The 27,787-nt window shown below is 38.2% G+C and overlaps 1 protein-coding gene across 4 annotated transcripts in view; it reads right to left on the bottom strand.

Annotated features, from left to right (window-relative positions):
• Positions 1-1,290: 1,290 nt before the first annotated feature.
• The window catches only part of LOC133542791 (troponin T, fast skeletal muscle-like), a 55,617-nt gene continuing 29,120 nt past the window's right edge, over positions 1,291-27,787 (bottom strand). For 2 of the 4 annotated variants that reach the window (XM_061886958.1, XM_061886961.1), the window contains 10 exons: positions 27,228-27,248; positions 26,167-26,185; positions 26,031-26,076; positions 19,688-19,804; positions 19,524-19,601; positions 12,943-13,056; positions 12,718-12,827; positions 9,091-9,181; positions 5,909-5,949; positions 1,291-1,569 (listed from right to left, as the gene is read on the bottom strand). In XM_061886958.1, coding sequence (XP_061742942.1) covers positions 1,533-1,569; positions 5,909-5,949; positions 9,091-9,181; positions 12,718-12,827; positions 12,943-13,056; positions 19,524-19,601; positions 19,688-19,804; positions 26,031-26,076; positions 26,167-26,185; positions 27,228-27,248 — 674 coding nt within the window. In that variant the 3' untranslated portion in view covers positions 1,291-1,532. The remainder of the gene's footprint in view (positions 1,570-5,908; positions 5,950-9,090; positions 9,182-12,717; positions 12,828-12,942; positions 13,057-19,523; positions 19,602-19,687; positions 19,805-26,030; positions 26,077-26,166; positions 26,186-27,227; positions 27,249-27,787) is intronic. The other 2 variants (XM_061886960.1, XM_061886959.1) reach the window with 1 other exon arrangement.

Here is a 27,787-nt window from a genome sequence, read left to right as displayed (position 1 = left end):
TCTGGAGAAATCACTCCACGTAAGCGGCATGGCTGGAAACCAACACTGAATGACCGTGACCTTCGAGCCCTCAGACGGCACTGTGTCAAAAACTGACATCAATCTCTAAAGGATGTCACCACGTGGGCACAGAAACACTTCAGAAAACCACTGTCACTAAATACAGTTTGTCGCTACAGCTATAAGTGCAAGTTAAAGCTCTACTATGCAAAGCGAAAGCCATTTATCAACAACATCCAGAAACGCTGCCGGCTTCTCTGGGCCCGAGATCCTCTAAGATGTACTGATGCAAAGTGGAAAAGTGTTGTGTGGTCTGACAAGTACACATTTCAAATTGTTTTTGGAAATATTCGACATTGTGTCATCCGGACCAAAGGGGAAGCGAACCATCCAGACTGTTATCGACGCAAAGTTCAAAAGCCAGCATCTGTGATGGTATGGACGTGCATTAATGCCCAAGGCATGGGTAACTTACACACCTGGAAAGGCACCATTAATGCTGAAAGGTACATACAGGTTTTGGAACAACATATGCTGCCGTCCAAGCGCCGTCTATTTCATGGACGCCCCTGCTTATTTCAGCAAGACAATTCCAAGCCACACTCAGCAAGTGTAAAAAAAGAGTGCGGGTACTTTCCTGCCCCACCTGCAGTCCAGACCTGTCTCCCATCGAAAATGTGTGGCGCATTATGAAGCGTAATATACGACAGCGGAGACCCCAGACTGTTGAATGACTGAAGCTCCACATAAAACAAGAATGGGAAAGAATTCCACTTTCAAAGCTTCAACAATTAGTTTCCTCATTTCCCAAACGTTTATTGAGTGTTGTTAAAAGAAAATGTGATGTAACACAGTGGTGAACATTCTCTTTCCCAACTACTTTGGCACATGTTGCAGCCATGAAATTCTAAGTTAATTATTATTTGCAAAAAAAACCCAATGTTTATGAGTTTGAACATCCAATATCTTGTCTTTGTAGTGCATTCAATTGAATATGGTTTGAAAAGGATTTGAAAATCATTGTATTCCGTTTATATTTACATCTAACACAATTTCCCAACTCATATGGAAACAGGGTTTGTATATCACAATTAGGAAGGTTTACTGATATTGTCGGCGTACTGTAGCAGCAATGTTTTTTTGACTGGACTACATCGCAGCTTTAACTGTAAGTAAACATGCAATGCAGTCATACTTCAAGGATGATCGTGATGCTTGATAAAAACGATTAACATTTCTCATTGGAGTTTTGTTGTATGAACCACTTTGAATGAAACTGTGAAAAGGTCATTAATAATTGCAGATGTTTATTTTCTGGACAGTCCCATCACCCTTATACAAACACAGTGATGACTTTTGTCTGTACTTCAGTGTAACCAAAGCCCTCCAGACAAATCTTTTCCCTCAAGCACACACAGGCGCTAAGACGTCCAGTTGTGGTTTTTAGTACTGGTGCTGCAAGTTCTTCGTAGGTGTGCCGGTCGTAGCCTTGGCAACGTGTTTCCTGTCCGGCCTTACTGGCGGAGAGCTCATTACTTCCTGCGACGTAAACCAGCTCCTTTCTTGCTACTGCAGGGCACAAAAGGAAAAAAAGGTGTGAGATCTGGAAAGAGGTGTGTTGCTCTTTACCACTGGATGACAGGAAAGTGTGTAAGTAAGTAAAACTAGGCTCCCTTGTGTATATTTACATAATAATGCATCTAAATGTACTGATTTTATGTTTGGTTCACATCAACACTTATGGGCCGGATCTACTAAAAGTTTTTAAACCCGTGCAAACTTTATAGCACACGCAAAGCTGATGTGCTAAGCCTACTCAGTGGCCTAGTGGTTAGAGTGTCTGCCCTGAGATCGGCAGGTTGTGAGTTCAAACCCCAGCTGAGTCATACAAAAGACTATAAAAAATGATACCCATTATCTCCCTGCTTAGCAATTAGCATCAAGCATTGGAATTGGGGGTTAAGTGATTCCAGGGCGCGGCTACCGTTGCTGCTCACTGCCTCACTCGCCTCCCAGGGGGTCGTGATGGGTCAAATGCAGATCATTTCGCCGCACCTAGTGTGCGTGTGACAATCATTGGTACTTTAAAGGGGAACATTATCACCAGACCTATGTAAGCGTCAATATATACCTTGATGGTGCAGAAAAAAGACCATATATTTTTTTAACCGATTTCCGAACTTTAAATGGGTGAATTTTGGCAAATTAAACGCCTTTCTGTTTATCGCTCTGGAGGCGATGACGTCAGAATGTGACGTCGCTGAGGTAATACAGCCGCCATTTTCATTTTCAACACATTGTAAACATTGGGTCTCAGCTCTGTTATTTTCCGTTTTTTCGACTATTTTTTGGAACCTTGGAGACATCAAGCCTCGTCAGTGTGTTGTCGGAGGGTGTAACAACACTAACAGGGAGGGATTCAAGTTGCACCACTGGCCGGAAGATGCGAAAGTGTCTGCCGCCAGACCCCCACTGAATGTGCCAGAGTGTCTTCACATTTTACCGGCGATGACAGACATGGCACACAGATGTATGGATAACCTGCAGATGTATTTGCAACGATAAAGACAACGAAATAACAAAGGTGAGTTTTGTTGATGTTGACTTATGTGCTAATCAGACATATTTGGTCGCGACTTGACTGCCAGCTAACCGATGCTAACATGCTATGCTAATCGACGCTAACATGCTATTTACCGGCGGTGCTAAAGCAGACATGGTGCAAATGTATAGATAACCTGCAGATGCATTTGCAACGATAAGTCAACGAAATCACAAAGGTGAGTTTTGTTGATGTTGACTGCCAGCTAATCGATGCTAACATGCTATGCTAATCGATGCTAACATGCTATTTACAGGCGGTGCTAAAGCAGATATGGCACAGAGATGTATGGATAACCTGCAGATGCATTTGCAACTATATTACGTTTCCTTCCACCCACATTTAATGCGAAAAAAAAACTTACCAATCGACGGATTTAATTTGCTCCAGTGTCACGAGATACAAAAGTCCTGATCGTTTGGTCCGCACATTTTACCGGCAATGCTAACGCAGCTATTCGGCCATGCTATGGCTATGAATAGCGTCAATAGCTATTCGCTAAATAGCTTCAGTTTCTTCTTCAATACTTTCATACTCCAACCATCCGTTTCAATACATGCGTAATCTGTTGAATTGCTTAAGCCGCTGAAATCCGAGTCTGAATCCGAGCTAATGTTGCTTTATCTTGCTGTGCTATTCGCCGTTGTTTGTTTACATTGGCAGCACTGTATGACGTCACAAGGAAATGGATAGTAGCATCGCAAATAGCGAAAATCAAGCACTTTAAAGCTTTTTTTAGGGATATTCCGAGACCGGTAAAATTTTGAAAAAAACTTCAAAAAATACAACAAGCCACTGGGAACTGATTTTTATTGTTTTTAACCCTTTTGAAATTGTGATAATGTTCCCCTTTAACTTTTTTTATTTTTTTACTTGTGAGCAGAGGAATGTGTTTCTTAAGTGAGCAAAATAAGGAGCGCAATTCATGTAGCAGATTTTTCTTCATGAACATCCAATCCAATCCATCCATCCATCCATTTTCTGCCGCTTATTTCCTTTGAAGTTGCGGGGTGAACTGGTACCTATCTCAGCTACAATCGGCCGGAAGGCAGGGTACACCCTGGACAAGTCGCTACCTCATCACAGGGCCAACACAGATAGACAGACAACATTCACACTCACATTCACACACTAGGGCCCATTTAGTGTTGCCAATCAACCTATCCCCAGGTGCATGTCATTGGAGGTGGAAAAAAGCCGGAGTAACCAGAGGGAACCCACGCAGTCACGGGGAGAACATGCAAACTCCAGACAGAAAGATCGAAAAGAAAGGATCCAACCCAGGACCTTCGTATTGTGAGGCAGACGCTACTAACCCCTGTTCTTCCGTGCTCTTTAAAATCATCCCCCCAAAAGACAATCTAATGAGTGCGAAAGATAGGCAAATTTCCCAAAAAAAGCGCAGTTCCCCGTTAAATATTTATGCTCCTACAGTTAAAGTTATTCATGTCTTATGATTTGATATCATCGGTTCATCTAAAAAAAAAATCGCAGGTTAGAAAGGGCCTTTAAAAAGTTACTTTTAAAATACACACTCAAACGTTGTAATAAAGTTTTTCATATTAAACATTTGTGTAATGGACAAACGCTGTAAATGTATATTAAAAATAAAGTACCAATGATTGTCACACACACACACACACACTAGTTTGGTGAAATTTGTCCTGTGAATTTGACCCATCCCCTTGATCACTCCCTGGGAGGTGAGGGGAGCAGTGAGCAGCAGCGGTGGCCGCGCCCGGGAATCATTTTTGGTGATTTAACCCCCAATTCCAACCCTTGATTCTGAGTGTCAAGCAGGGAGGTAATGGGTCCCATTTTTATAGTCTTTGGTATGACTCGGCCGGGGTTTGAACCAAAACCTAGCGATCTCAGGGCGGACACTCTAACCACTAGGCCACTGAGTAGGATCCTGCATGACGCACCCAAAACAAACAGAGTCGCGGTTGCAGCTTCAACGGCACCCTGAGCGAGGCCCCTCTTCAACATCCACATTAACACAAGGAGATCGTTACAATATACACTATATTACCAAAAGTATTTGGCCACCCGTCCAAATGATGACAATCAGGTGTCCTAATCACTTGGCCTGGTGTATAAAACCAAGCACTTAGGCATGGAGAATGTTTCTACAAACATTTGTGAAAGAATGGGCTGTTCTCAATGATTTCCAGCGTGGAAATGTCATAGGATGCTACCTGTGCAACAAATTCAGCCGTGAAATTACCTCGCTCCTAAATATTCCAAGGTCAACTTTATTATAATAAAAGTGAAGAGTTTGGGAACAACATCAACTCAGTCACACAAACTGACAGAGAGGGGTCAGTGAATGCTGAAACACATAGTGCAAAGACTTTCTGCACAGTCAGTTGCTACAGAGCTCCAAACTTCATGTGACCTTCCAATTAGCCCACGTACAGTACGCAGAGCGCTTCATGGAATGGATTTCCATGGCCGACCAGCTGCATCTAAGCCGTACATCACCAAGTCCAATGCAAAGCGTGGGATGCAGTGGTGTAAAGCACTGGACTCTAGAGCAGTGAAGACGCCTTCTCTGGGGTAGTGAGTCATGCTTTTCCATCTGGCAATCGGATGGGCGAGTCTGGGTTTGGAGGTTGCCAGGAAAACGCTACATTTCGAACTGCATCGTACCGATTGTGAAATTTGGTGGGGGAGGAATTATGGTGTGGGGTTGTTTTTCAGGAGTTAAGCTTGGCCCCTTAATTCCAGCGAAAGGAACTTTGATTTCTCCAGGATACCAACACATTTTGGACAATTCCAAGGGATGGCACTTCAAGTTCATATGTGAGTAAAGGCAGGTGGCCAAATACTTTTGACAATGTCGTGTATCCAACCCTTTTTTTTACCCTTCATCCTTGCGGCGCCCCCTACAGAAATTCCCATCTAAAACCCGCACTGCACACACAAAACACAAACACACATACACATTCTTTCATTCTCAAAAAATATTCTTACTCATCTCATCATATGAAATATAACTCACTTCACCAATTATTATTTATATTTATCGTGATTACTTATGGAGTATATTGTGAATACATGAAGAACAGGAAGTGAACACATGTTTCAGCAACTTTAATGTAAAAGAAAAGGGGTAGGATTAAATAAGCTCTGCTTCTTCCTACTCCTTTTCAAACATGTTGGAAAGAGAAACTGGAAATTGTGATGTATCATGTTGTATGCTTGCATGTTCCAAATAAACTCAAACTCACACTCAAACATACATACGCACGCACACAAGTACATTCACAGACACACAGAGTTATAGCAGAAGAGTATTCTTACTGTTTTTGGAGCTCGTCAATACGATTCCTAAGAGAGATGACCTGAAAAACATGATAATATATTTATTATCCTTTATTTATTAATATTGTACTTCTTCAACTTTAAACTGCTTTAAGTGTTTGTTTTTCCCCAAATAGTCTTTTACTTAGCTACAAATGTTTTGGAAGGAAACCCCTTGTGAAGTGACATCATGAGGTAAAATTTACTTGTTATTTACAAACCCCGTTTCCATATGAGTTGGGACATTATGTTTGATGTAAATATAAACGGAATACAACGATTTGCAAATAATTTTCAACCCATATTCAGTTGAATGCACTACAAAAACAACATATATGGTGTTCAAACTCATACATTTTTTTTTTTTGGGCAAATAAGCATTAACTTAGAATTTCATGGCTGCAACACGTGCCAAAGTAGTTGGGAAAGGGCATGTTCACCACTGTGTTACATCACCTTTTCTTTTAACAACACTCAATAAATGTTTGGGAACTGAGGAAACTAATTGTTGAAGATTTGAAAGTGGAATTCTTTCCCATTCTTGTTTTATGTAGAGCTTCAGTCGTTCAACAGTCCAGGGTCTCCGCTGTCGTATTTTAGGCTTCATAATGCGCCACACATTTTGGATGGGAGACAGGTCTGGTCTGCCGGTGGGCCAGGAAAGTACCCACACTCTTTTACTATGAAACCACGCTGTTGTAACACGTGGTTTGGCATTGTCTTGCTGAAATAAGCAGGGGCGTCCATGATAACGTTGTTTGGATGACAACATATGTTGCTCCAAAACCTGTATGGACCATTCAGCATTAATGGTGCCTTCACAGATGTGTAAGTTACCCATGCCTTAGGCACTAATGCACCCCCATACCATCACAGATGCTGGCTTTTGAACTTTGCGTCGATAACAATCCGGACGGTTATTTTCCTCTTTGTTCCGGAGGACACCACGTCCACAGTTTCCAAATATAATTTAAAATGTGGACTCGTCAGACCACAGAAAACTTTTCCACTTTGCATCAGTCCATCTTAGATGAGCTCGGGCCCAGCAAAGCCAGTGGCATTTCTAAGTGTTGTTGATAAATGGGATTTGCTTTGCATAGCAGAGTTTTAACTTGCACTTACAGATGTAGCAACCAACTGTAGTTACTGACAGTGGTTTTATGAAGTGTTCCTGAGCCGATGTGGTGATATCCTTTACACACTGATGTCAGTTTTTGATGCAGTATCGCCTGAGGGATCAAAGGTCCATAATATCATGGCTTACGTGCAGTGATTTCTCCAGATTCTCTGAACCTTTTGATGATTTTACGGACCGTAGATGGTAAAATCCCTAAATTCCTTGCAATAGCTCGGAGAGAAATGTTGTTCTAAAACTGTTCGACAATTTGCTTACAAATTGGTGACCCTCACCCCATCCTTGTTAGTGAATTAGTTAGCATTTCACGGAAGCTGCTTTTATACCCAATCATGGCACCCACCTGTTCCCAATTAGCCTGCACACCTGTTGGATGTTCCAAATAAGTGTTTGATGAGCTTTCCTTAACTTTATCAGTATTTATTGCCACCTTTCCCAACTTCTTTGTCACGTGTTGCTGGCATCAAATTCTAAAGTTAATGATTATTTGCAGAAAATTTTTTTTTAATCAGTTTGAACATCAAATATGTTGTCTTTGTAGTATATTCAACTGAATATGGGTTGAAAACGATTTGCAAATTATTGTATTCCGTTTATATTTACATCTAACACAATTTCCCAACTCATATGGAAATGGGGTTTGTACAAACATATTTCATGTATAAACTGATAAACATTTTTTGAGGAAAATAATCATTGAACGACTGAAGCTCTACATAAAAAAAGAATGGGAAAGAATTCCACTTTCAAAGCTTCAACAATTAGTTTCCTCAGTTCCCAAACGTTTATGGAGTGTTGTTAAAATAAAAGGTGATGTGACACAGTGGTTAACATGCCCTTTCCCAACTACTTTGGCATGTATTGCGGCCATGAAATTCTAAGTTAAATATTATTTGCAAAAAAAAAAAAAGGTTTATGAGTTTGAACATCAAATATCTTGTCTTTGTAGTGCATTCAATTGAAAATGGGTTGAAAAGGATTTGCAAATCGTTGTATTCCGTTTATATTTACATCTAACACAATTTCCCAACTCAACTCATATGGAAACGAGGTTTGTATACTAATGTGTATGATAAATGTCATTTCAATGAATGATTGGTAATGTGGATGAATGTGTGTGACATCACAGGGCCTTCCAGTCATTCCAGGAGTCTTTAACCATAGAAGAATGTGGCTGCGATGGGAAAAAGTGTATTAGGCAAATGTGTCACTGCTGGTAAACTACCGTGTCATCCAAATTCACAGACAGGTCACACTCAAATTAACGATTAACATTGATGTCATCATTTCTTCCTGCTTAGTCAAAATATAGAGGCCTGCTTGTTGTTGCACGATGGGGGATTTACTCACAAAACTGAAATAAAAGCAACAACGTTGTTAAGAATTCTCCATGTTATCTATGTTTCAGATGCTTTATTTTGAAGCATCACTTCCGCTTCCTTCCTGTAGGTGTCACTTGGTGATGACTTGTTTCTCTGCTATGTTTAATCGGTGCTCTAGTCTTTGACGATGTGAGTATGTTAATTTTTCTATAAGAGTCATTTAGTTTATTAATGGATATCACTGTGTTTGTGTAACATTTACTGGTGTTTTATTAATATTATTAGTGCTGTGTTTTCAGAATGCTACGAGCTAACATCACCCTGGTAAGTATAGCATTGCTGCTGCTAATGTGGTTAGCTCACGTGCCATTGTGACAATGCAATATATTATGTCTCTAGTACTTTACTTACAGCATATCTGTAGGCATAATATATATATATATATATATATATATATATATATATATATATATTTATATATATATATATATATATATATATATATATATATATATATATTGTTTGGTTTAATGACATAAATGTTGATGGGTGTTTTTTTGTGGTTTACAGATACTAACTGAACCTAATATAACCAATATGCACCATTAAAGTAGGAAGAGTCTAAATGATGACCGTGTGTTCTTTGACCGGAACCCCAATGTGGCCAATGTCCAAAAAAAAAACAGTCGCAGAGTTTAATACTCAACAAAAGTTGCCCCCCAAACCTCATATCGCTGTCTCTTGAGCTTCTCGCAGTAGTCGTATTTAATCTCCTCCAGGCTGTGCAGGATCGCCCACATCTCCTTCGCCTTTTCCCTGGTAAACGAAAAACAACAACAAAATCAAATCTACTTTATTTATAAAGCACATTTGAAATTTAGCGCAGGGGTGGTCAAAGTGCTGTACAATAGGCAGGTTAAAAGACAACAAAAGAAAAAAAAAAACGAGCAAACACAACACAACACCAACATAGCACAATAAAAATAAATAAATAAAACATAGAAACAGGTTCACAGTAGGCGCATTATGGGACGCCACAGCAGGATGGAGATCCTAGAGTGTTAAAGGCCATGGAATAAAAGTGTGTTTTTAAGAGCGATTTAAAAACAGGAAGAGAGGAGCCCTGTTTAACACTCTATGGTAGGGGTCAGCAACCTGTGGCTCTAGAGCCGCATGCTTTAGCACCTCCCTAGTGGCTCCCTGGACCTCTTTCAGAGATGTGTGAAAATGGAAAAAGATGAAGAAAAAAATTTTTTTTTAGGAGAACAAAAATGACAAAAACCTTCCTAATTGTTAGAAATCCCACTGTTTATATCATACATGCGTCACTGATGAGTATTTGGAAAGCACCGTTTTGTCCTACTAATGTCAGCGATCCTTGAGCTCATCGTAGTTTGTAACTTTTCCCGATGCTGCCACAGAAAAGTTTTTTTAAAGTTTCATGCCACTCCTATTTTGTCTCATTTTGTCCACCAAACGTTTTATGCTGTGCGTGAATGCACAAAAGTGACCATTGATTTGCTGAAGCACTAATCAGGCATATTTGGTTAATCCATGACTGCATGGTATCTCACCCTCTGAGAAGCCTCCATTTTACTAATGTTTTCCAATGTTGCAAACGTGTACAATAAAAAATTAAATACAACATTTCTGTCAAAGAAGATTTGCGTCACCCTTTGATAGTAGGCTAATATAGCTAGTATAGACACATCCATCATGTGTTGCCTTCATTATAAGACTTATATAAGGCTTTGATTTTGCGGCTCCGGACTGATTTTTTTTTGTATATTTTGTTCAATATGGCTCTTTCACCATTTTGGGTTGCGGACCCCTGCTCTAAGGTAAGTCGTTCCAGAGCTTGGGAGCAGCAGCGGTATATCAAACAAGATTAAAAAACGTACTTTCATCATGAGAGACTATATCATATATAAAATAGTATTATTAGATAGATGTATTAATATAATAATCATAATTAGGGATGGGTACCGAATTCTGTACTATTATAGGCACTGACCAGCAGAAATTCATGTAAAGCCAAACTGTGCCAGATTTCGATACTTTTGTTGTACATGACGTCATGTCGGGTGGCAGACTCAGCAGGCTCAAACACTTGGCGAGCAAACAAGCACTAAAGCAGCACTTAGAGAGGATTCGGTCAAACTGCCTCCGGGTATTGTTGCAATTTTCAAATGCTAAAAAAAAAATAAAGTATGCCTTAGAAAACTATCCCTTTAGTTACAGCAAGGCTCCACTTTTCCAAATGTGCTAGCTCGATGCCATATAAATGCTACTGATTAGCATCAACAATTTTACGTGGCGCCTCCAAATTTGGTAATAAAACTACAACTAAGATGCATGTTTCAATCAAACTTCTTGTGTATAATAAGTACAATATTCACAAAGTAGACACTTTGTAGGGCGCAACAAAAGATTAGATTCAGCTTAATGGCGAGGACTTCTTCCTGACTAGGCAACACACTGTAGTTATTACACTACTGCCATCTAACGTCTTGGAATTGCAAGTGCATGCAAAGTCTACGATATAATACTTGCAAATGAGACTCAGAAGTGTAAGAATAACAACTGGACGGCACCGCTTTCACTATCCGATCAATGTTAAATTAAAAAAAGGAATTGTATTATGAAGCAAACATTTATCAACACATGAACAAACACAACAACATTGAAAATGAGTACCGTGAAATGTAACCCTCTCTTATCATGGTATAAGACAAAACTTAACCTTCGTCTCCGACCCGTTTTAGTTTTTAAATTCATAAAAGAACCACATTTCTTTTTTTGCATCATAGCTTTTTGACTTTGTCAGGAACCTCTTCTCACTAAAATTATAGAATGCTCTGGTTGAAATTATGACCTTGGCGTTGTTACGGTCAGTTTCCACCCAGTTATAAAAATAAGATTATCAAGAAATAATTACAGCCAAAACTGAACACACTGACAGCCAGCTCCTCTCCCAATCATGTGAGCTTTAGGGGATTCTCATTTTACCTTCTTATCCAGTACAAAAACAAACAAAGACGGGCATATCCGGACATGTGAGTTCAATTCAGTCTCAAAATTACTAAAATGAAAAAATAAATAAAACACATTTATTCAAGAGATGTGTTCTAATACCCCTCAGTAATAGTAAGGTAACACAACAACCTTTTATTTATTTATACGATTCTCTTAAAGTTAATTTTACCATTTTTTAAATTGAAATCGAGGTGTGTACTGACAAAAAAAGGCCCAATGTGCCACACCAAAAATATTCAAACCAATATTTTCATGGATAAGGAAGCCTAACAAGATAACCAAGAGATGAAAAACAAATTGGATGATAAATAATTGTTTTTAGTGTATTTTACAGCTGATTTAAGACATGGGTCAAAACCGACCCGTTAACATAAGAGATGGTAACAGAAAGCTAACACAAGAGGAAGGTTAAAATTGAGAGGTGGTAAAGTGTGAAAGTAACAAGACTGAGTTAAACTCCGGAGACATGAGTGCAGTTTGAATTTTAACTAAATGGTTTCTTTTTTTTAGAGAATAAAACTTCATAATGAATACAAAAAAGTATAGTTGACAACACAAATACAGTAGGTTAAAAAGACATTCGAAAGATTGAAATGGTTGTATTTCATGGTAAAGTCTAAAGACGGGTAAATGCTATTATCCCAGTGTCACGTGGTCTGGTCAAAGTTTGTTCTCCCGGAATGCAGAACGGACGGCTCCGGACGACAGCGTGAGGTAGGAGATGATAATTGAATCATAATAGTACCAAAAGACAGAAACAAACCAAGGAAAAACGTGCCGATCGCACGGGAAGCTAAGATAACAGCTTAGCACAGGATCAAGATCAGGAATCATGAACAGGATAGTTGCATACCGCAAACAATGAAGCCACACCGACCGTGGTGAGCAACGTGACTAAATAGCTCTCTGATTAGTGCTCAGCAGCAGGTGAACGTGCAGAGCACTAATCAGAGGCAGGTGAAACCAATCAGTACCCATGGAAACCAAAACAAACACTCAATGTGCACAAAAAGGAACTAAGGGAGTCCAAAACTAACAGAACATAACTAAACAAAACATAATCCGGATCACGGATCATGACACCCTTTGTTGAAGGTTGTTTTTTAAAATAATAAATTATTATTTTAAATTTTATTTACCAAATATGCAATCAGAAACTTTGCTTAGTAATAATATGGCATTTTATAATTCATTTGATTGTGTATTTAATGTATACATTTAATTTGCGGATGCAAATGGTAAGGATTCAGATAAATGTTTCTCAAATTGTATATATGCCAAATAGTTTTTATTTTTATTTTTTAAAATCTCTTTACCTCAAACTGTCGTCGCTGAGATTGTCGATGGCCAGAGGTTTGCATCTCTCCGCCAGGATCTTCTTCTTCTTCTCCCTCTCAGTCTGCTTCTTGCCTCTCTTCTGGTCCACCTGCCCAAGTCACAGTCAACTTCCAGTCATTATTCTGTCCATTTTCAGGTGTATGGCTTTTGCAAAAAAACAAACAAAAAAGAGAAATGCAAAGAATGAATGAATTTTCACATACCCTTTGGAGATGGCTGCTGAAGCCTGATCCCATGCTAGACAGAACTGTCTTTTTCTTGGCTTCATCTTCAGCTTTCCTATGAGCGTCGGCTTCCTCCTTTCTTATCCGCTCCGCCTGACACATGAATATGAACAATCAATACATTCAATCGATCTGTCAGCATTAAAAGCACATAACATATTTCTGATCCAAGAAGAAATCGGAATCAGACATACTTTATTAATCCCTGAGGGGAAATTAACATTTTCAGCACAATCCCATTCAAGATCAGACAAACATTACAGGGAGACAGAACAGGATCGCTGACGGGTCTACCTACTTCCCGCGCCCCTTACAAAAAATGTAACATACAGGTAAATAAGTGGGGGGAATGGGAGAAAAAAATATTGGTCTAAGCCTAGGCCCCTGGAGAGAGGGTCCAGACTGAGGCAAAGGGAAAAAAGAACTCTAACTTTAAACAAGAACTTGTTTTTGCTGCCTTCTAGTGGATTATCTATTCTCACACCTTCCAATATTGATGCAATAAAACTGCTCAAGTGCTGCAGGTCCTGTTCCACTCCTGGATGGTGAGCATCCACATATTGGATGGATACTAGTTGCATATTTTTCAATCCGTCTTTATTTTTACCAATATGTTTGTGCTGTTAATATTGTATATCTAAATATATTGAATAATATTCAAAACTTCAGCAAATACGTTATTGAACAGGAGGGCTATGGAGTAAAATAAAAACAACCAAAGGATTTTAATGAAAGCCAATTATAATTTTTTTTTTTAAATTGATATTTTTCTTGATAATGAATAGAAAAAAAATTGAAATCTCTGATATGGTGGATTGACCTTTTGGCTTCCTGGTGCAACTGAGATATTTAACAGTTTTTTTCCCCCAGTTAAAATACAGGAAAATGTGCAAAACCACATTATGCTGAGAAAGAAGGGGGTTTGAAGTATGAAGCAAATGGAGTTATTGCCTTTGTTTAGGTATTTTAATTTTATTTTGTTCAAATAATTGAATTGAAATAAAAGGCAATACTGTATTAATGTATTGATATCGATACAATATTTTCTTTTTCCTGTGTTATAATCTGATTATGATCTTTTTATTTTTTTTATTTTTGTTCTGTCCAGCTTCTCAGGCAAATCATATAGTTGATGTAGATGCGCGGCTGTTCAGATTTACTTTACAAAAGAGAAGTGTAGGATACTTCTCTTGTTGCCTTATTTGTATTTGACTTTATTGAATGTATTTTATATTATAATTTGGTGCAGCCGGTCATCTCATTGATCATGATCATAATCTGAGGCCAAATTTAAGGAAAAAAAAAATCTTTTAACACATAAATTTAGTAAATGTAACATACCGTATTTTTCCGACAATAAGTCGCAGTTTTTTTCATAGTTTGGTCGTAGGTGCGACTTATACTCAGGAGCGGCTTATGTGTGAAATTATACACTCATTACCATAAAATGTCAAATAATATTATTTAGCTCATTCCCGTAAGAGACTAGACGTTAAGATTTCATGGGATTTAGCGATTAGGAGTGACAGATTGTTTGGTAAACGTATAGCATGTTCTATATGTTATAGTTATTTGAATGACTCTTACCATAATACGTTACGTTAACATACCAGGCACCTTCTCAGTTGGTTATTTATGCGTCTTATAACGTACACTTATTCAGCCTGTTGTTCACTATTCTTTATGTATTTTAAATTGCCTTTCAAATGTCTATTCTTGGTGTTGGATTTTATCAAATAAATTTCCCCCAAAAATGCGACTTATACTCCAGTGCGATTTATATATGTTTTTTTCCTTTTTTATTATGCATTTTCGGCAGGTGCGACTTATACTCCGGATCAGTCAATACCAACATTTGCCGCTTGATAAGATAAACTGGGCAGTGTCATGACTGGTGATTGGATGAGCATGAGGAGGATTAGGAAAACAATTTTATTTATTTATTTATTTTTTTTCACAATTTGTTTCTCACACACTTTAGTTAAATGCATATTTTGGACTAAAACTATTTCACGAGAGAAACAAATAGTTGCATGTCTTTATAGTACGAAATCAGAACTTGAATTGCCACCAATCCCACCAAGGTTTGAACCTAGTATGTTTACCTTGTTAGACAAGCAAATACATTTTCCCTAGTTTTCACGGAGGGCCACATCGCAGTTAAGGCTGCCACCAGAGGGCCATTCATAAGTGTAAATACTTTATGAATATAAATGTATAGTGATTTGCCTAATGGTATTATTATACCCATATATATATGTATATATATATATATACATATATATATATATACATATATATATGGGTATAATAATACCATTAGGCAAATCACTATACACTATATATATGCATTCTGTTCACTCGAGTTTAGGCTAATAACTACACAAATGGAGTGTCTCTGACTACTTTTACATGTATATAAAGTAAATAGACAATATTTTATGTTATTTACCTTCAATTTACTTGTGCACTGCCTCCTGTTTTTCCACATTAATCCAACTTTGAGTCCAGCTTCATATTCCTCTTTAAATACGTTTAAAAGAGTCTTGTAGGTTCACGTATCAAAAGGAAGTTTGTAAAAAATTATGAAAAATTAACTGCATAAACTTTAAAGACTATGGCTGAGTAAGTATATCTATTGTATATACCTAATTATGTATATTAAATATACTAAAATATATTTATTAGCATACTTAGTATGCTAATAAATATAATGCCTATGCATTTGATTATTAAATGTTTTTTCATACTCTGTAAAAAAATGTTTGAATTTTTCCCCCCAAAATTGGTGGATCAGTCGCAACAAGTTTACCGTAAAATTTACGGAGGTTTTTACAGCTTATTACTGAAAATGAAAAATCGGTACAATAGCATTTTTTTTTTTTTCTGAACAGCCTGTTTTGTTTCGTTCTTTACCGTAATATTTATTGTCATCTCGACAGGGTACAATTTGATGGATTACTTGCTTTTGATATCATAAGTTAAGCCGATATGTAATATTTCCTAAATTTGATTTGGCTAATAAAAAGTTTGAAATATATGACAGTATTATATTAGTTGCATTTCTAGATAATATTAAGGTGTAAAAGATGTGCAATTGAATGCAATACACATATGTTTTTTGTGTTACAATTGGAAAGAACAAATACATTTTGTCAAAAAAATAATGTAGTATACGTTAATGACGCATATTATTTCATGGCTCTTGCGAGACAAATCAAATGATGTGGCTTTGTGAGTTTGACAGCTGTGGTTTAAATCATGCGCACGACAATGTGAACAATATTCTTATTAGTGACAGAGCAGGAAGTGTCTTAGGATATGTTTGTGGTAACATTTCATATAAAGTGCCCTGTCAATCAATAATTGACATGTTGTATGCGTTTATCTTGGCAAAATGAGGCCCCTATGGATCGCGGGGCCCTGCGCACAGCGATTGGTCGGTGTATATGTAAGGCCAACGCTGGATAGACAGCAACAACTATACTTGGCCATTATTAGACTTTTTCAGAACCTTCCCCACGTACTTAATTAAAGTTCCTTCTGCATTTCCATCAGAAAATACTCGGGTAGATCTAGTTTTTCAGTAAAGTTTCGGAGTTCCTTTTAGCTAGGTGGGACTTTTCCAAGCGACCAGGAACCTTTTCGGGGGCGGAATGTGTTGTCGAACACTGATTGGTTGAACTCAGTTGGGGGCATTCTTAAAACATATTTTTTATACACACGACCGCCATTGAATATACGTAGCGACTCATTTATTTCTTAATTCTTGTGTATTTCTATTACAAACAAATTTGACAACGGACAAAAAAGAAGAACGTAAGGAGCTTTCGAAATGCTGCAACATTTGTGGGGCATCTTTGTGCTGAAGAACGCTTATCAGTGGAACTATTTTGTAGTGTTTTTAGTCAGCCATAGTCTTTAAACTATATGCAGTTTATTGTTTATTAGTTTAACAAACTTCATTTCGATACACAAAACTACAAAGAGTGGACAGAGTCTTTTAAACGTATTTACAGAGGAAAGTGAAGCTGGACTCGAAGCGGCGACTTATTATATAACGCTGTTATTATGAACACAGTCCGTACATCACCAGGTGTTGTAACGGACCTAAAACTAATTGATTAGAATACTCATTACTAATTAGAAGTAACGGCCGTTACTGACGCTGTTATTGTATAACGCTGTTAGTATGAACACTGTCCATACGTCCTCGGGCGTTGTAAAGAACCTAAAAGTAATTCTATAGATTACTCGTTACTCATAAAAGTAACGGCCGTTGCTGACACCGTTATTATATAACGATTCTAGTATGAACACTGTCCATACGTCATCGGGTGTTGTAACGGACCTAAAAGTAATTCATTACATTACTCGTTACTGACGCCGTTATTATAAAACGTTTTTATTATGAACCCTGTCTATACGTCATCGGGCGTTGTAACGGACCTAAAAGTAATTTATTAGATTACTCGTTACTAGTAAAAGTAACGGCCGCTACTGACACCGTTTTTATATAACGCTGCTATTATGAACGCTGTCTATACGTCATCGGGTGTTGTAACGGGCATAAAAGTAATTAATTAGATTACCCGTTTCTCGTAGAAGTAACACGCGTCACTGACAACGTTATTATATAACGTTGTTATTATGAACGCTGTCCAAACATTATCGGGTGTTGTAACAGAACCAAAGGGAATTTATTAGATTACTTGTTACCAGTAAAAGTAACGGCTGTTACTGACGCCCTGACTTTATAACGCTTTTATTATGAACACAGTCCGTACATCACCAGGTTTTGTAACGAACCTAAAAGGAAATAGATAGAATACTCGCTACTAGTTAAAAATAACGGCCGTTACTGACGCCGTTATTATATAACGCTGTTATTATGAACACTGTCCATACGTCATCGGGTGTTGTAACGGGCCTAAAAGTAATTTATTATATTACTCGTTTCTAGGAAACATAATGGCCGTTACTAACGCCGTTATTATATAACACTGTTATTATGAACACTGTCTATATAAGTCATCGGGTGTTGTAACAGACCTAAAAGTAATTAATTGGATTACTCATTACTAGTAAAAGTAACGGCTGTTATTGACACCGTTATTATATAACGCTGTTATTATGAACACTGTCTATACGTCATCGGGTGTTGTAACGGACCTAAAAGTAATTAATTAGATTACTCGTTACTAGTAAAAGTAACGGCCGTTACTGACACCGTTATTATATAACGCTGTTATTATGAACACTGTCTATACGTCATCGGGTGTTATAACAGACCTAAAAGTAATTAATTAGATTACTCGTTACTTACGCCGTTATTATATAATGCTGTTATTATGAACACTGTCTATACGTCATCGGGTGTTGTAACGGACCTAAAAGTAATTGATTAGATTACTCGTTACTATTAAAAGTAACGGCCGTTACTGACACTGTTATTATATAACGATGTTATTATGAACACTGTCTATACGTCATCGGGTGTTGTAACGGACCTAAAAGTAAGGAATTTGATTACTCGTTACTGAAACCGTTATTATATAACGTTGTTGTCATGAACGCTGTCTATACGTCATCTGGTGTTGTAACAGAACCAAAAGTAATTTATTAGATTGCTTGTTACTAGTATATGTAATGGCTGTCAGTGACGCCATTATTTTATAACACTGTAATTATGAACGCTGTCTTTCTGTCATCGGCTGTTGTAACGGACCCAAAAGTAATTTATTTGATTACTTGTTACAAGTAAAAGTAACGGCTGTTACTGACGCCCTTATTTTATAACGCTGTTATTATGAACACCGTCCGTACATCACCAGGTGTTGTAACGAACCTAAAAGTAACTAATTAGAATACTCGCTACTAGTAAAAGTAACGGCCGTTACTGACACCGTTATTATATAACGCTGTTATTATGAACACTGTCTCTACGTCATCGGGTGTTGTAACGGACCTAAAAGTAATTCATTAGATTACTCGTTACTAGTAAAAGTAACGGCCGTTACTGACGAGGTTATTATATAACGCTGTTATTATGAACAGTGTCCACATGTCATCGGGTGTTGTAACAGACCTAAAAGTAATTCATTAGATTACTCGTTATTCGTAAAAGTAATGACCGCTACCGATGCTGTTATTATATAACGCTGTTATTATAAACACAGTCCATATGTCATCGGAATGAGTTGTTAAAACCTACCCTGACCTGTGAAATGTGGTGGTAACGCAAACCGCACACTTCTACGGGAACCCATGGATCCAGAAACCAGAGGTTCCAGAAACCTAAAGTTCCTGAACATGGGCTTATGGTTTATGTGAGTCTGACAGAGGTCAGAATGAATATATATTACATCTGGAAAGCCACCCTTTGACGGGCCTAAATAAAGGATTCTCTGGATGATATGTGGATTTGCTATGATAGTTTGAGGTTTGACATGCAGAGTTTGACACCTGTACTTTATAGTGAGGAAATCAAACACAAGTTATGTCGTGTCTTACTAAGAAAAGAAGGGCAGGAACAATCTTAAAAAGCAGAATCTGTGTACCTCCCGTCTGGCTTGCCGCTCTTTATCCTTCTCCGCACGAATCCTTTGCTGCTCTGCTCGCTCAGCACGACGCTTCTCCTAATCACACATCAGCCGATATACAGTACATTGTTACCCGTCGACATGATGGCGATGATACTGAAATCGGCTGTTTTCAAACTCACAATTCTTTCCTTAAGAAAGATCAACTCCTCCTCCTCCTTCTTCCTGCACTCGAAGTGAGCATCGATCAGCGACTGTAGCTCAACCAAGTCTTTGTTTTGACGTTTCTTCTGAATGTCCTGCAATATTCATACCAAATACGGACATCAGACATGACTTAAAACAATGTTACCTAACCATAAGGCCGGGGCCCATTTTTAGGCCATGAGCGACCCAAAGAGGGCTGCCAAAAATATTGGGTTTCTCAGCTATGCGCCGCAATTATACTCAGCTGTAATACACTTTTCCACCACTTGTGGTAGTAAGAATATCAAACAAACAGAAGAAGTCTGGACTTTAAGTCATAGAGAAGTTTCTTAAGCGCAAAAATGATGACTAAAGTGGTGAAGCTGTATTTTCATTTGCACTTAAATATTATTTACGCTTTAGACAAGAAACATATTCATTATTACTTTAGTTTAGTAGTTTAGCACAGGGGTGCCCAAACTATGCTGGAAGTCCCAAGTTTAAAAAAATATATATATATGTTTTTTTTATTTATGATTTTTTAAAAATCTGTCCTTTCTAATTAATTTTCTACCGCTTGTTGCTCTCTGTGTCACCAAGCCACTCAGGCATATCGTATTGTCTAAAAATGCATTTGCCCATCCTTTCTTCTGCAGTGTATTTGATAAGTGCTTATTTTTCTAAACAGCCTGACCTAAGCCTTAGGTTTATGTGTTAAATAAATAATAATCTTTGTGATTAACACATTGTTTCTTATACATCCATAAGGTTTTCCACTGTATGTAGGTAATGTAATTGTGTGAACGCTACAAGGCATCTAGATTTTGTTACTCGGCAGCATCTTAGAAGTATGCGAGCTTTTTCCTCGTTAGAATGCTAATGTTAGCATGCTCACATTTTGTCCAATTTCCTACATTTTTACCTGATGGTTACAGATTTCTTTTCTTGGCTCAATCTTAGAAGCATGCTAGCTGTTTCCCTGTTAGCATGCTAACTTTTTATGCCAGCATTTATCTAATGGGGTATATTTAGAGCAAAAATGTATAAATTGTGTTACTTTGTAACCTCTAGGAGTATCCTAACTGTTTTAACTAAACCCACAGTTAGCATTTCAAGATTCATAATACATTTCAGTACAGACTCTGCTCTTCACCTATCAGACAATTTTAACCTATAAACTATTTCAAATTTCAAACTCTTTCTATATTCCACTAGAATTTCAGTTCATGTCAGCTCTTCAAACATTAAAATCATTTCAACATTCAATCAATTTCACATTTGTTCTACATTCATTGGAGCATTGACACACAATTTCTGCAGAATGTGTTTCATTTAGTTATTGAATACAATTAAAATCAAGAAGATGACTAATTCAGTGTTAATGTTTAAGTGGGGCCCGGGCTCCTCTGTAGTGGAAGTAGTGGGCCCGAGATCAAAAATGTTAGGGACCCCTGATTTAAAGCACATTTACATGTCACGGACAAATGTTTTTAATAGTGATCATCTGCTCAGTCCATCCCTTGGCTCAAGTGAGTGACCACAAATCGCCATCAAATGAGAGATAAGTCCAGAAGCGCTCGGCAATAAAATAAAAGCCCTGAGCTGTCAACCTCGAACCACACAGCCGCTCCAGGTGATTGATTGACTCCAAACAAGCCGTGTTGACAAACTCGTCGTTGAGGAACTATGTCGGGAGCGGTTGTTATTTGAAAGTCACATGACGTAGCTTTAAATGTAATGTGGGTATTGAGCTTATTTTTTGCATATAAGTAATTCTAAAGTCATTTAACAAGTCCAATGCAGTGGTTCCCAAACTTTTTCCACCAAAAACCACCTTAAAAAACACTTTCCCTCTCTCCAAACACCACCGTAATGACCATTATTAAAATACTTTAGCGTAGTAGGCTGCTCACCCGGTCACTAAGGTGGGCACTATGTTTGACAGATCAACTCAATGTGTATTATATTTATCCATGACAGCATTTTTGTTGTAAATTCTGAGGTGTGTCTGTTAAAATCATGGTTGATTTTTACAAATGATGACAGATGAGAACAAGAGCATGTATTGTCTTTGTGTGATGATGTAAATGAAATGTGATTGTATTGTATATTAAGTATGTGTCCATGAAAGGGCATTTTATGACTTTTCTTAATTTGATCACGTGATATGGTATGATTTTACTGTCATAATTTTATTGCATGATTTTTGTATCCCTTTAATTTAGGTAGCCAGGGACTGCAGATGGAAATTGGCTATTTAGCTATAATCTGGTACAGAGCATATCTGTCTTTGAGCTTAATGTTTAAGTGCATTGTCCATTCAAATAAAGACTAAACTAACTAATGCTGACTTATTAGTGAGTCCCAAAAAAAGTTGGCAGGCGCTAGAGCGTTTTCTATTTTGACTTTAGTACTCTGGAATGAACAGTTGAGATGCTACCTCAGTAAAAGCATTTAAGTCCCACCCTAAAACTATTCTATATGCTCTAGCCCTCGTCTTCTGCATGGAGCGATTACCAAGTGGCCGCGGATAATATACCTGGAGAGGTACCAGAGTGGAGGAGGCACTGACTGTTCTAAGTCATGACCCCGGGGTCATGACTCTGTGGCAAAGATGAAAACCTTCTACGACTCTCTGCTTTCTACCAATGGATTGGACTCTCCCATCATGATGTGTTATTTAGAATAACTGTACCCACTTGGCATGCAGCTGGTCAACCAGGAGGTGGATCAGTGACCCCTTCCAAGAGATTCTTATTTTTCCCCATTTTAGTTTTTCCTTGCCCGGATGTGGTTTCGAATCAGGGGAAGTCATTGTGATTAAGGGCTATGTAAATAAACTTTGACTGAATAAGAAGGTCCTGGGTTCGATCTTTAGCTCGGGATCTTTCTGTGTGGAGTTTGCATGTTCTCCCCGTGACTGCGTGGGTTCCCTCCGGGTACTCCGGCTTCCATCCACCTCCAAAAACATGCACTTGGGGATAGGTTGATCGCCAACACTAAATTGGCCCTAGTGTGTGAACGTGAATGTGAATGTTGTCTGTCTATCTGTGTTGGCCCTGTGATGAGGTGGCGACTTGTCCAGGGTGTATGCCGCCTTCCGCCCGATTGGAGCTGTGATAGGCTCCAGCACCCCCTGCGACCCCGAAAGGGATAATCGGCAGAAATGGATGGATGGATAGGTGATTAAAAACAATGCTGAGGGGTTATTTATATTTTTGGCCAGTGTAACATGATACACTGTTTGAAAAATAACACCGTGTTTGAATATAGTAAAATGAAACACTGTACGTAAATATTTAATTAAATAATTATTTGGTGCACCACTAAATGGAGCCTACCTACCACTAGTGGTACAAGTACAGCAGCAGTCTCTGTTCTAATGCATTAATAGGGTGCCCAATGTTACACATAAACCGATTTTACTGTTTTTATTCAATTATACCATTGCAAATTTGGCTATGGAAATATTGCTATGTATTTTGCCTTAAAAGTTGCTAAGGCCTTCTGGTTCAATAGATAACATTCTACTGATATACTCATTATGTTTTATTGTTTAAGTTATTTTGATATAATAATATTTTGCTCAATTCAAAGTAGATTTTTACTATTAGGCTTGGGTTGCCAACCACCATAGTTGCCAACCCTGACAATTTTTCTAGGAGATTCCCGAATTTCAGTGCCCCTCCTGAAAATCTACCGGGGCAAGCATTCTCCCGAATTTCTCCCGATTTCCACCCAGACAACTATATTGGGGACGTGCCTTAAAGACACTGCCTTTAGCGTCCTCTACAACCTGTTGTCACGTCTTCTTTTACTCCATACAAACAGGGTGTTGGCTCAGACACATAACATATGCGGCTTTTACACATAAGTGATCAACAGCCATACAGGTCATACTGAGGGTGGCCGTAAAAACAACGTTAACACTGTTACAAATATGCGCCACATTGTGAATCCACAGCAAACAAGAATGACAAACACATTTCGGGGGAACATAACAAAACAGAAGATATACCCAGAACCCCTTGCAGCACTAACGCTTCCAGGATGCTACAATATACACCCCCGCTTACCACCAATCCCTGCCGTCCCCAACCCTGCCTACCTCAACCCTGCCCACCTCAACCCCGCACCCCTGCCCTCCACCCCGCCACCCCCATCTCCCAAACTCGGAGGTCTCAAGGTTGGCAAGTATGCCAACCATCCCTTGAAAAACGGAATCGTCCCATTTTCAGAAACAAAAGTATGCGTTCCGTAGCTGTCAAAAGACATACTTCGTCCTGTATTTTTACAACTTTGAAAATGAAAATAGTCTGTAAAATATCAATAGATCACACAAAGCTTGCCACAGGCTAAGGGCGATATAAGTAAACTTTGATTGATTGTATTAATTACATACTAATAAATTGTTTTGTATTGTTGCATGACGTTATAAAAACTATTTATAAATTCCTAGTATCGCCCAGCCCTACTCTGTAGCACTTTTCTCTTTCTTTCCCTCAGAGATTTCTCATTGTAACCCATTGGGTTGAGTTTTTTCTTGCCCTGATGTTGGATCTGAGCTGAGGATGTTGTGGCTTATGCAGCCCTTTGAGACTGTTGTGATTAAGGGCTATTTAAATAAACTTCTAATGATTGATTGAATTTAGAATGGATTTTTAATTCTAACCGATTCTCGATTAAAACAGATTCCAGCACTGTATTCTTGCAATTATTTGTTATATTATTTATAATGAAGCTTTGATCAAAACAGGTTATAGGTTAGAAAAGCTCCTTCTGGTTGCATGGAGATGGCCTAAAAATGTCCATCCATCCATTTTCTACCGCTTATTCCCTTTGGGGTCGCGGGGGGCGCTGGACCCTATCTCAGCTACAATCGGGCGGAAGGCGGGGTAGACCCTGGAAAAGTCGCCACCTCATCGCAGAGCCAACGCAGATAAACAGATAACATTCACACTCACATTCACACTCACATTCACACACTAGGGACCATTTAGTGTTGCCAATCAACCTATCTCCAGGTGCATGTCTTTGGAATTAGGAGGAAGCCGGAGTACCCTGAGGAAACCCACGCAGTCACGGGGAGAACATGCAAACTCCACACAGAAAGATCCCGAGCCCGGGATTGAACCCAGGACAGTCGTGAGGCAGACACACTAAGACCTCTTTCACCGTGCTGCCGGCCTAAAATTGTATTTTTAAAAAATGTTATTCTTTTTCTTTCGATTTTTCAAAATTATGAGTTGATTAAAAGAGGATGTATAAGAATTGTGATTCGGATTGGAATATATGTTTTGCGCATTCCTACCTTTTACTTTTCACTATTGTTTGTTTTGTTCTGACACATTTGTCTTATTTTGCACTACCTCAAATTCAAAAATCATTTTTTGTCATTATTTTCTTATTTGAGACAACTTAAAACCTGAGATTAAAACATTTCGATTTTTTTTGATTGATTGATACTTTTATTAGTAGATTGCACAGTTCAGTACATATTCCGTACAATTGACCACTAAATTGTAACATCCGAATAACTTTTTCAACTTGTTTAAGTCGGGGTCCACGTTAATCTTGGTCATCAAGGGGTTATATGTGGTCCTATAGCCTAACCCAGTGGTTCTCAAATGGGGGTACACGTACCCCTGGGGGTACTTGAATGTATGCCAAGGGGTACGTGAGATTTTTTTTTTTAATTCTAAAAATAGCAACAACTCAAAAATCATTTGTAAATATATTTATTGAATAATACTTCAACAAAATATGAATGTAAGTTTACAAACTGTGAAAAGAAATGCAACAATGCAATATTCAGTGTTGACAGCTAAATTTTTTTGTGGACATGTTACATGAATACTGATAAAGATTTCTTTTTTTGTGAAGAAATGTTTAGAATTAAGTTAATGAATCCAGATGGATCCCTATTACAATCCCCAAAGAGGGCACATTCTAAGTTGATGATTACTTCTATGTGTAGAAATATTTATTTATAATTAAATCACTTGTTTATTTTTCAACAAGTTTTTAGTTATTTTTATATCTTTTTTTCCAAATAGTTGAAGAAAGACCACTAAAAATAAAGCAATATATTGCACTGTTATACAATTTAATAAATCAGAAACTGATGACATAGTGCTGTATTTTACTTCTTTATCTCCTTTTTTCGACCAAAAATGCTTTGCTCTGATTAGGGGGTACTTGAATTAAAAAAATGATCACAGGGGGTACATCACTGAAAAAAGGTTGAGAACCACTGCCCTAACCAGCCGTTGACTGATGTAAGCAACAATTAAACATATAGTGGCTAACTAAATAAAAGGCTAACTCCAATATACTTACATCAAAGTCTACTTTCTCCCCATCGGGGATCTTGGGAGCAGTTGGTCTGTAAAGGCAAATAACATCACATTTTCATCACCAGTCACCAATACATCATGTCTGCAATGCTCATTCAATAAGTCTGATAATTCCTTACTTGTACTTCGGCTTTTCTTCTGGATCGTGATAACGATACCCGATAACAGGGAGAGAGGAGAGAAATCACATTGTTAGGGGCACGGTTGTGCAGAAAGATGAAGTCCAGAAAGTTGGTTAATGAAGGAGAGGATCCGTGTAGAGAAGTTGAGTTACAACACGTGGAGTGCAAGTGCATGGTTGGTTTCACACCACCGATAGAGGAGTGAATAATGTGAGGCTTTGTTTTATCAACACTTTCTCTGTGTTAAGTACCCACTGTCACCTGATTTATTGAGTTAATAAAGAATGTATTAGTGTGTGAAGGGAACACTAATCAGTATGTGAGAAATTACTTCAACAGTTTGGTTGTTTTGGACATACTTCAGCAAACATTTGACAAGGAGGAGTCAAATTATTGTTAATCCATTTGCACGGTAAACAGAGCTGGGTTTTCACAGTTCACGTGGTTTGATTAGCTTGGATCAGTAAGTCCCAACCGCTGTGCCGCGGCACATGGGCGTGCTGTGAGAAATCAGCGGTAAATTATATAATTTCGCATAATTTGTCCAAAAATGTTTACTACAAATAATGTATCATTACTCATCTACATATGCCAGTGAAATATAGTGACAGGAAAAACAATTAAAGGTAAAACGCCTACTTAATTAACCATTGTGGTATTTGTGCTATCCAGTTTTCTCAGGGCAACCGGACTGTTCAGGTTGTCTTAGAAGATGTTGCACCTATTATCCAAGCAAGATCCATCAGCTCAAGCTTAAAGACTAGACAGGACATCTCAAATCTATCTCTACATCCTAAACAAGAGCTGTCCTATCTAGTCTTTGGATATGAACTGATCAAGCCTACCCTGGTAAAATGGGAAAACGCCTTCTAAGACAATCTGAACAGTCCGGTTGCGATCGATTGAACTTTTTGGTGGCGTTCCGTGAGATTTTTCTGAAGTAAAACATGTGCCTGGGCTCGGTTGGGAAACACTGGTTGAAATAACCTCACTTCAACGGAAAGGAAAAAAAGACAAAACAGGCAAAACAACACGACTCAGCAGGAAATACAAAGTACCATCTAGATCTTCGTCCTCCACTGGCGGGACAAATTCATACAAAGAAGAGAAAAGGCAGAGATGAGTAGTTTAACCATGAATCAACGTTTTGGTTCTTCATGAATTACTAATGCAGCGTTTCTTCAACTGTGGGACATGGATCCCTTTTTTTGTTTTGTTTCTTCAAGTCCTAAATAAAGTTGAGTTAGTAACCATTCCAAAAAACTAAGTAGGTACTGTTGCCTCATTTTGGTGCTAAATTACTGGTTACTTTTGTAGCGTCTTCACGTACGGTGATCGACAATCTTTTTATCGGAACAAACGGGTTACTGTCTGACACAACCGCGCCAAAACTTTACTTTCTTCTCAAAATGCATCTCCAAACAGGACTCAGACTGTATACATTCAGGGCCTCACAGACAGTCGGAAATGACGAAACTGTAATTTCAAGACCTTATTTTTAACTGGCACTGAAAAAACGCATACATGAGATAAAACTACGCTGACTGAACTGGATATGTGGGCTTGTACAAAGCCTCAGGGAGTTGAACGCCCCTGCCTTACATAGTTCCGTGTCACC

This window comes from Nerophis ophidion, linkage group LG25 (assembly GCF_033978795.1).
Source record: "Nerophis ophidion isolate RoL-2023_Sa linkage group LG25, RoL_Noph_v1.0, whole genome shotgun sequence".
NCBI classification, from domain to species: Eukaryota; Metazoa; Chordata; class Actinopteri; order Syngnathiformes; family Syngnathidae; genus Nerophis; species Nerophis ophidion.
This window is presented reverse-complemented; position numbering and strand designations above follow the sequence as displayed.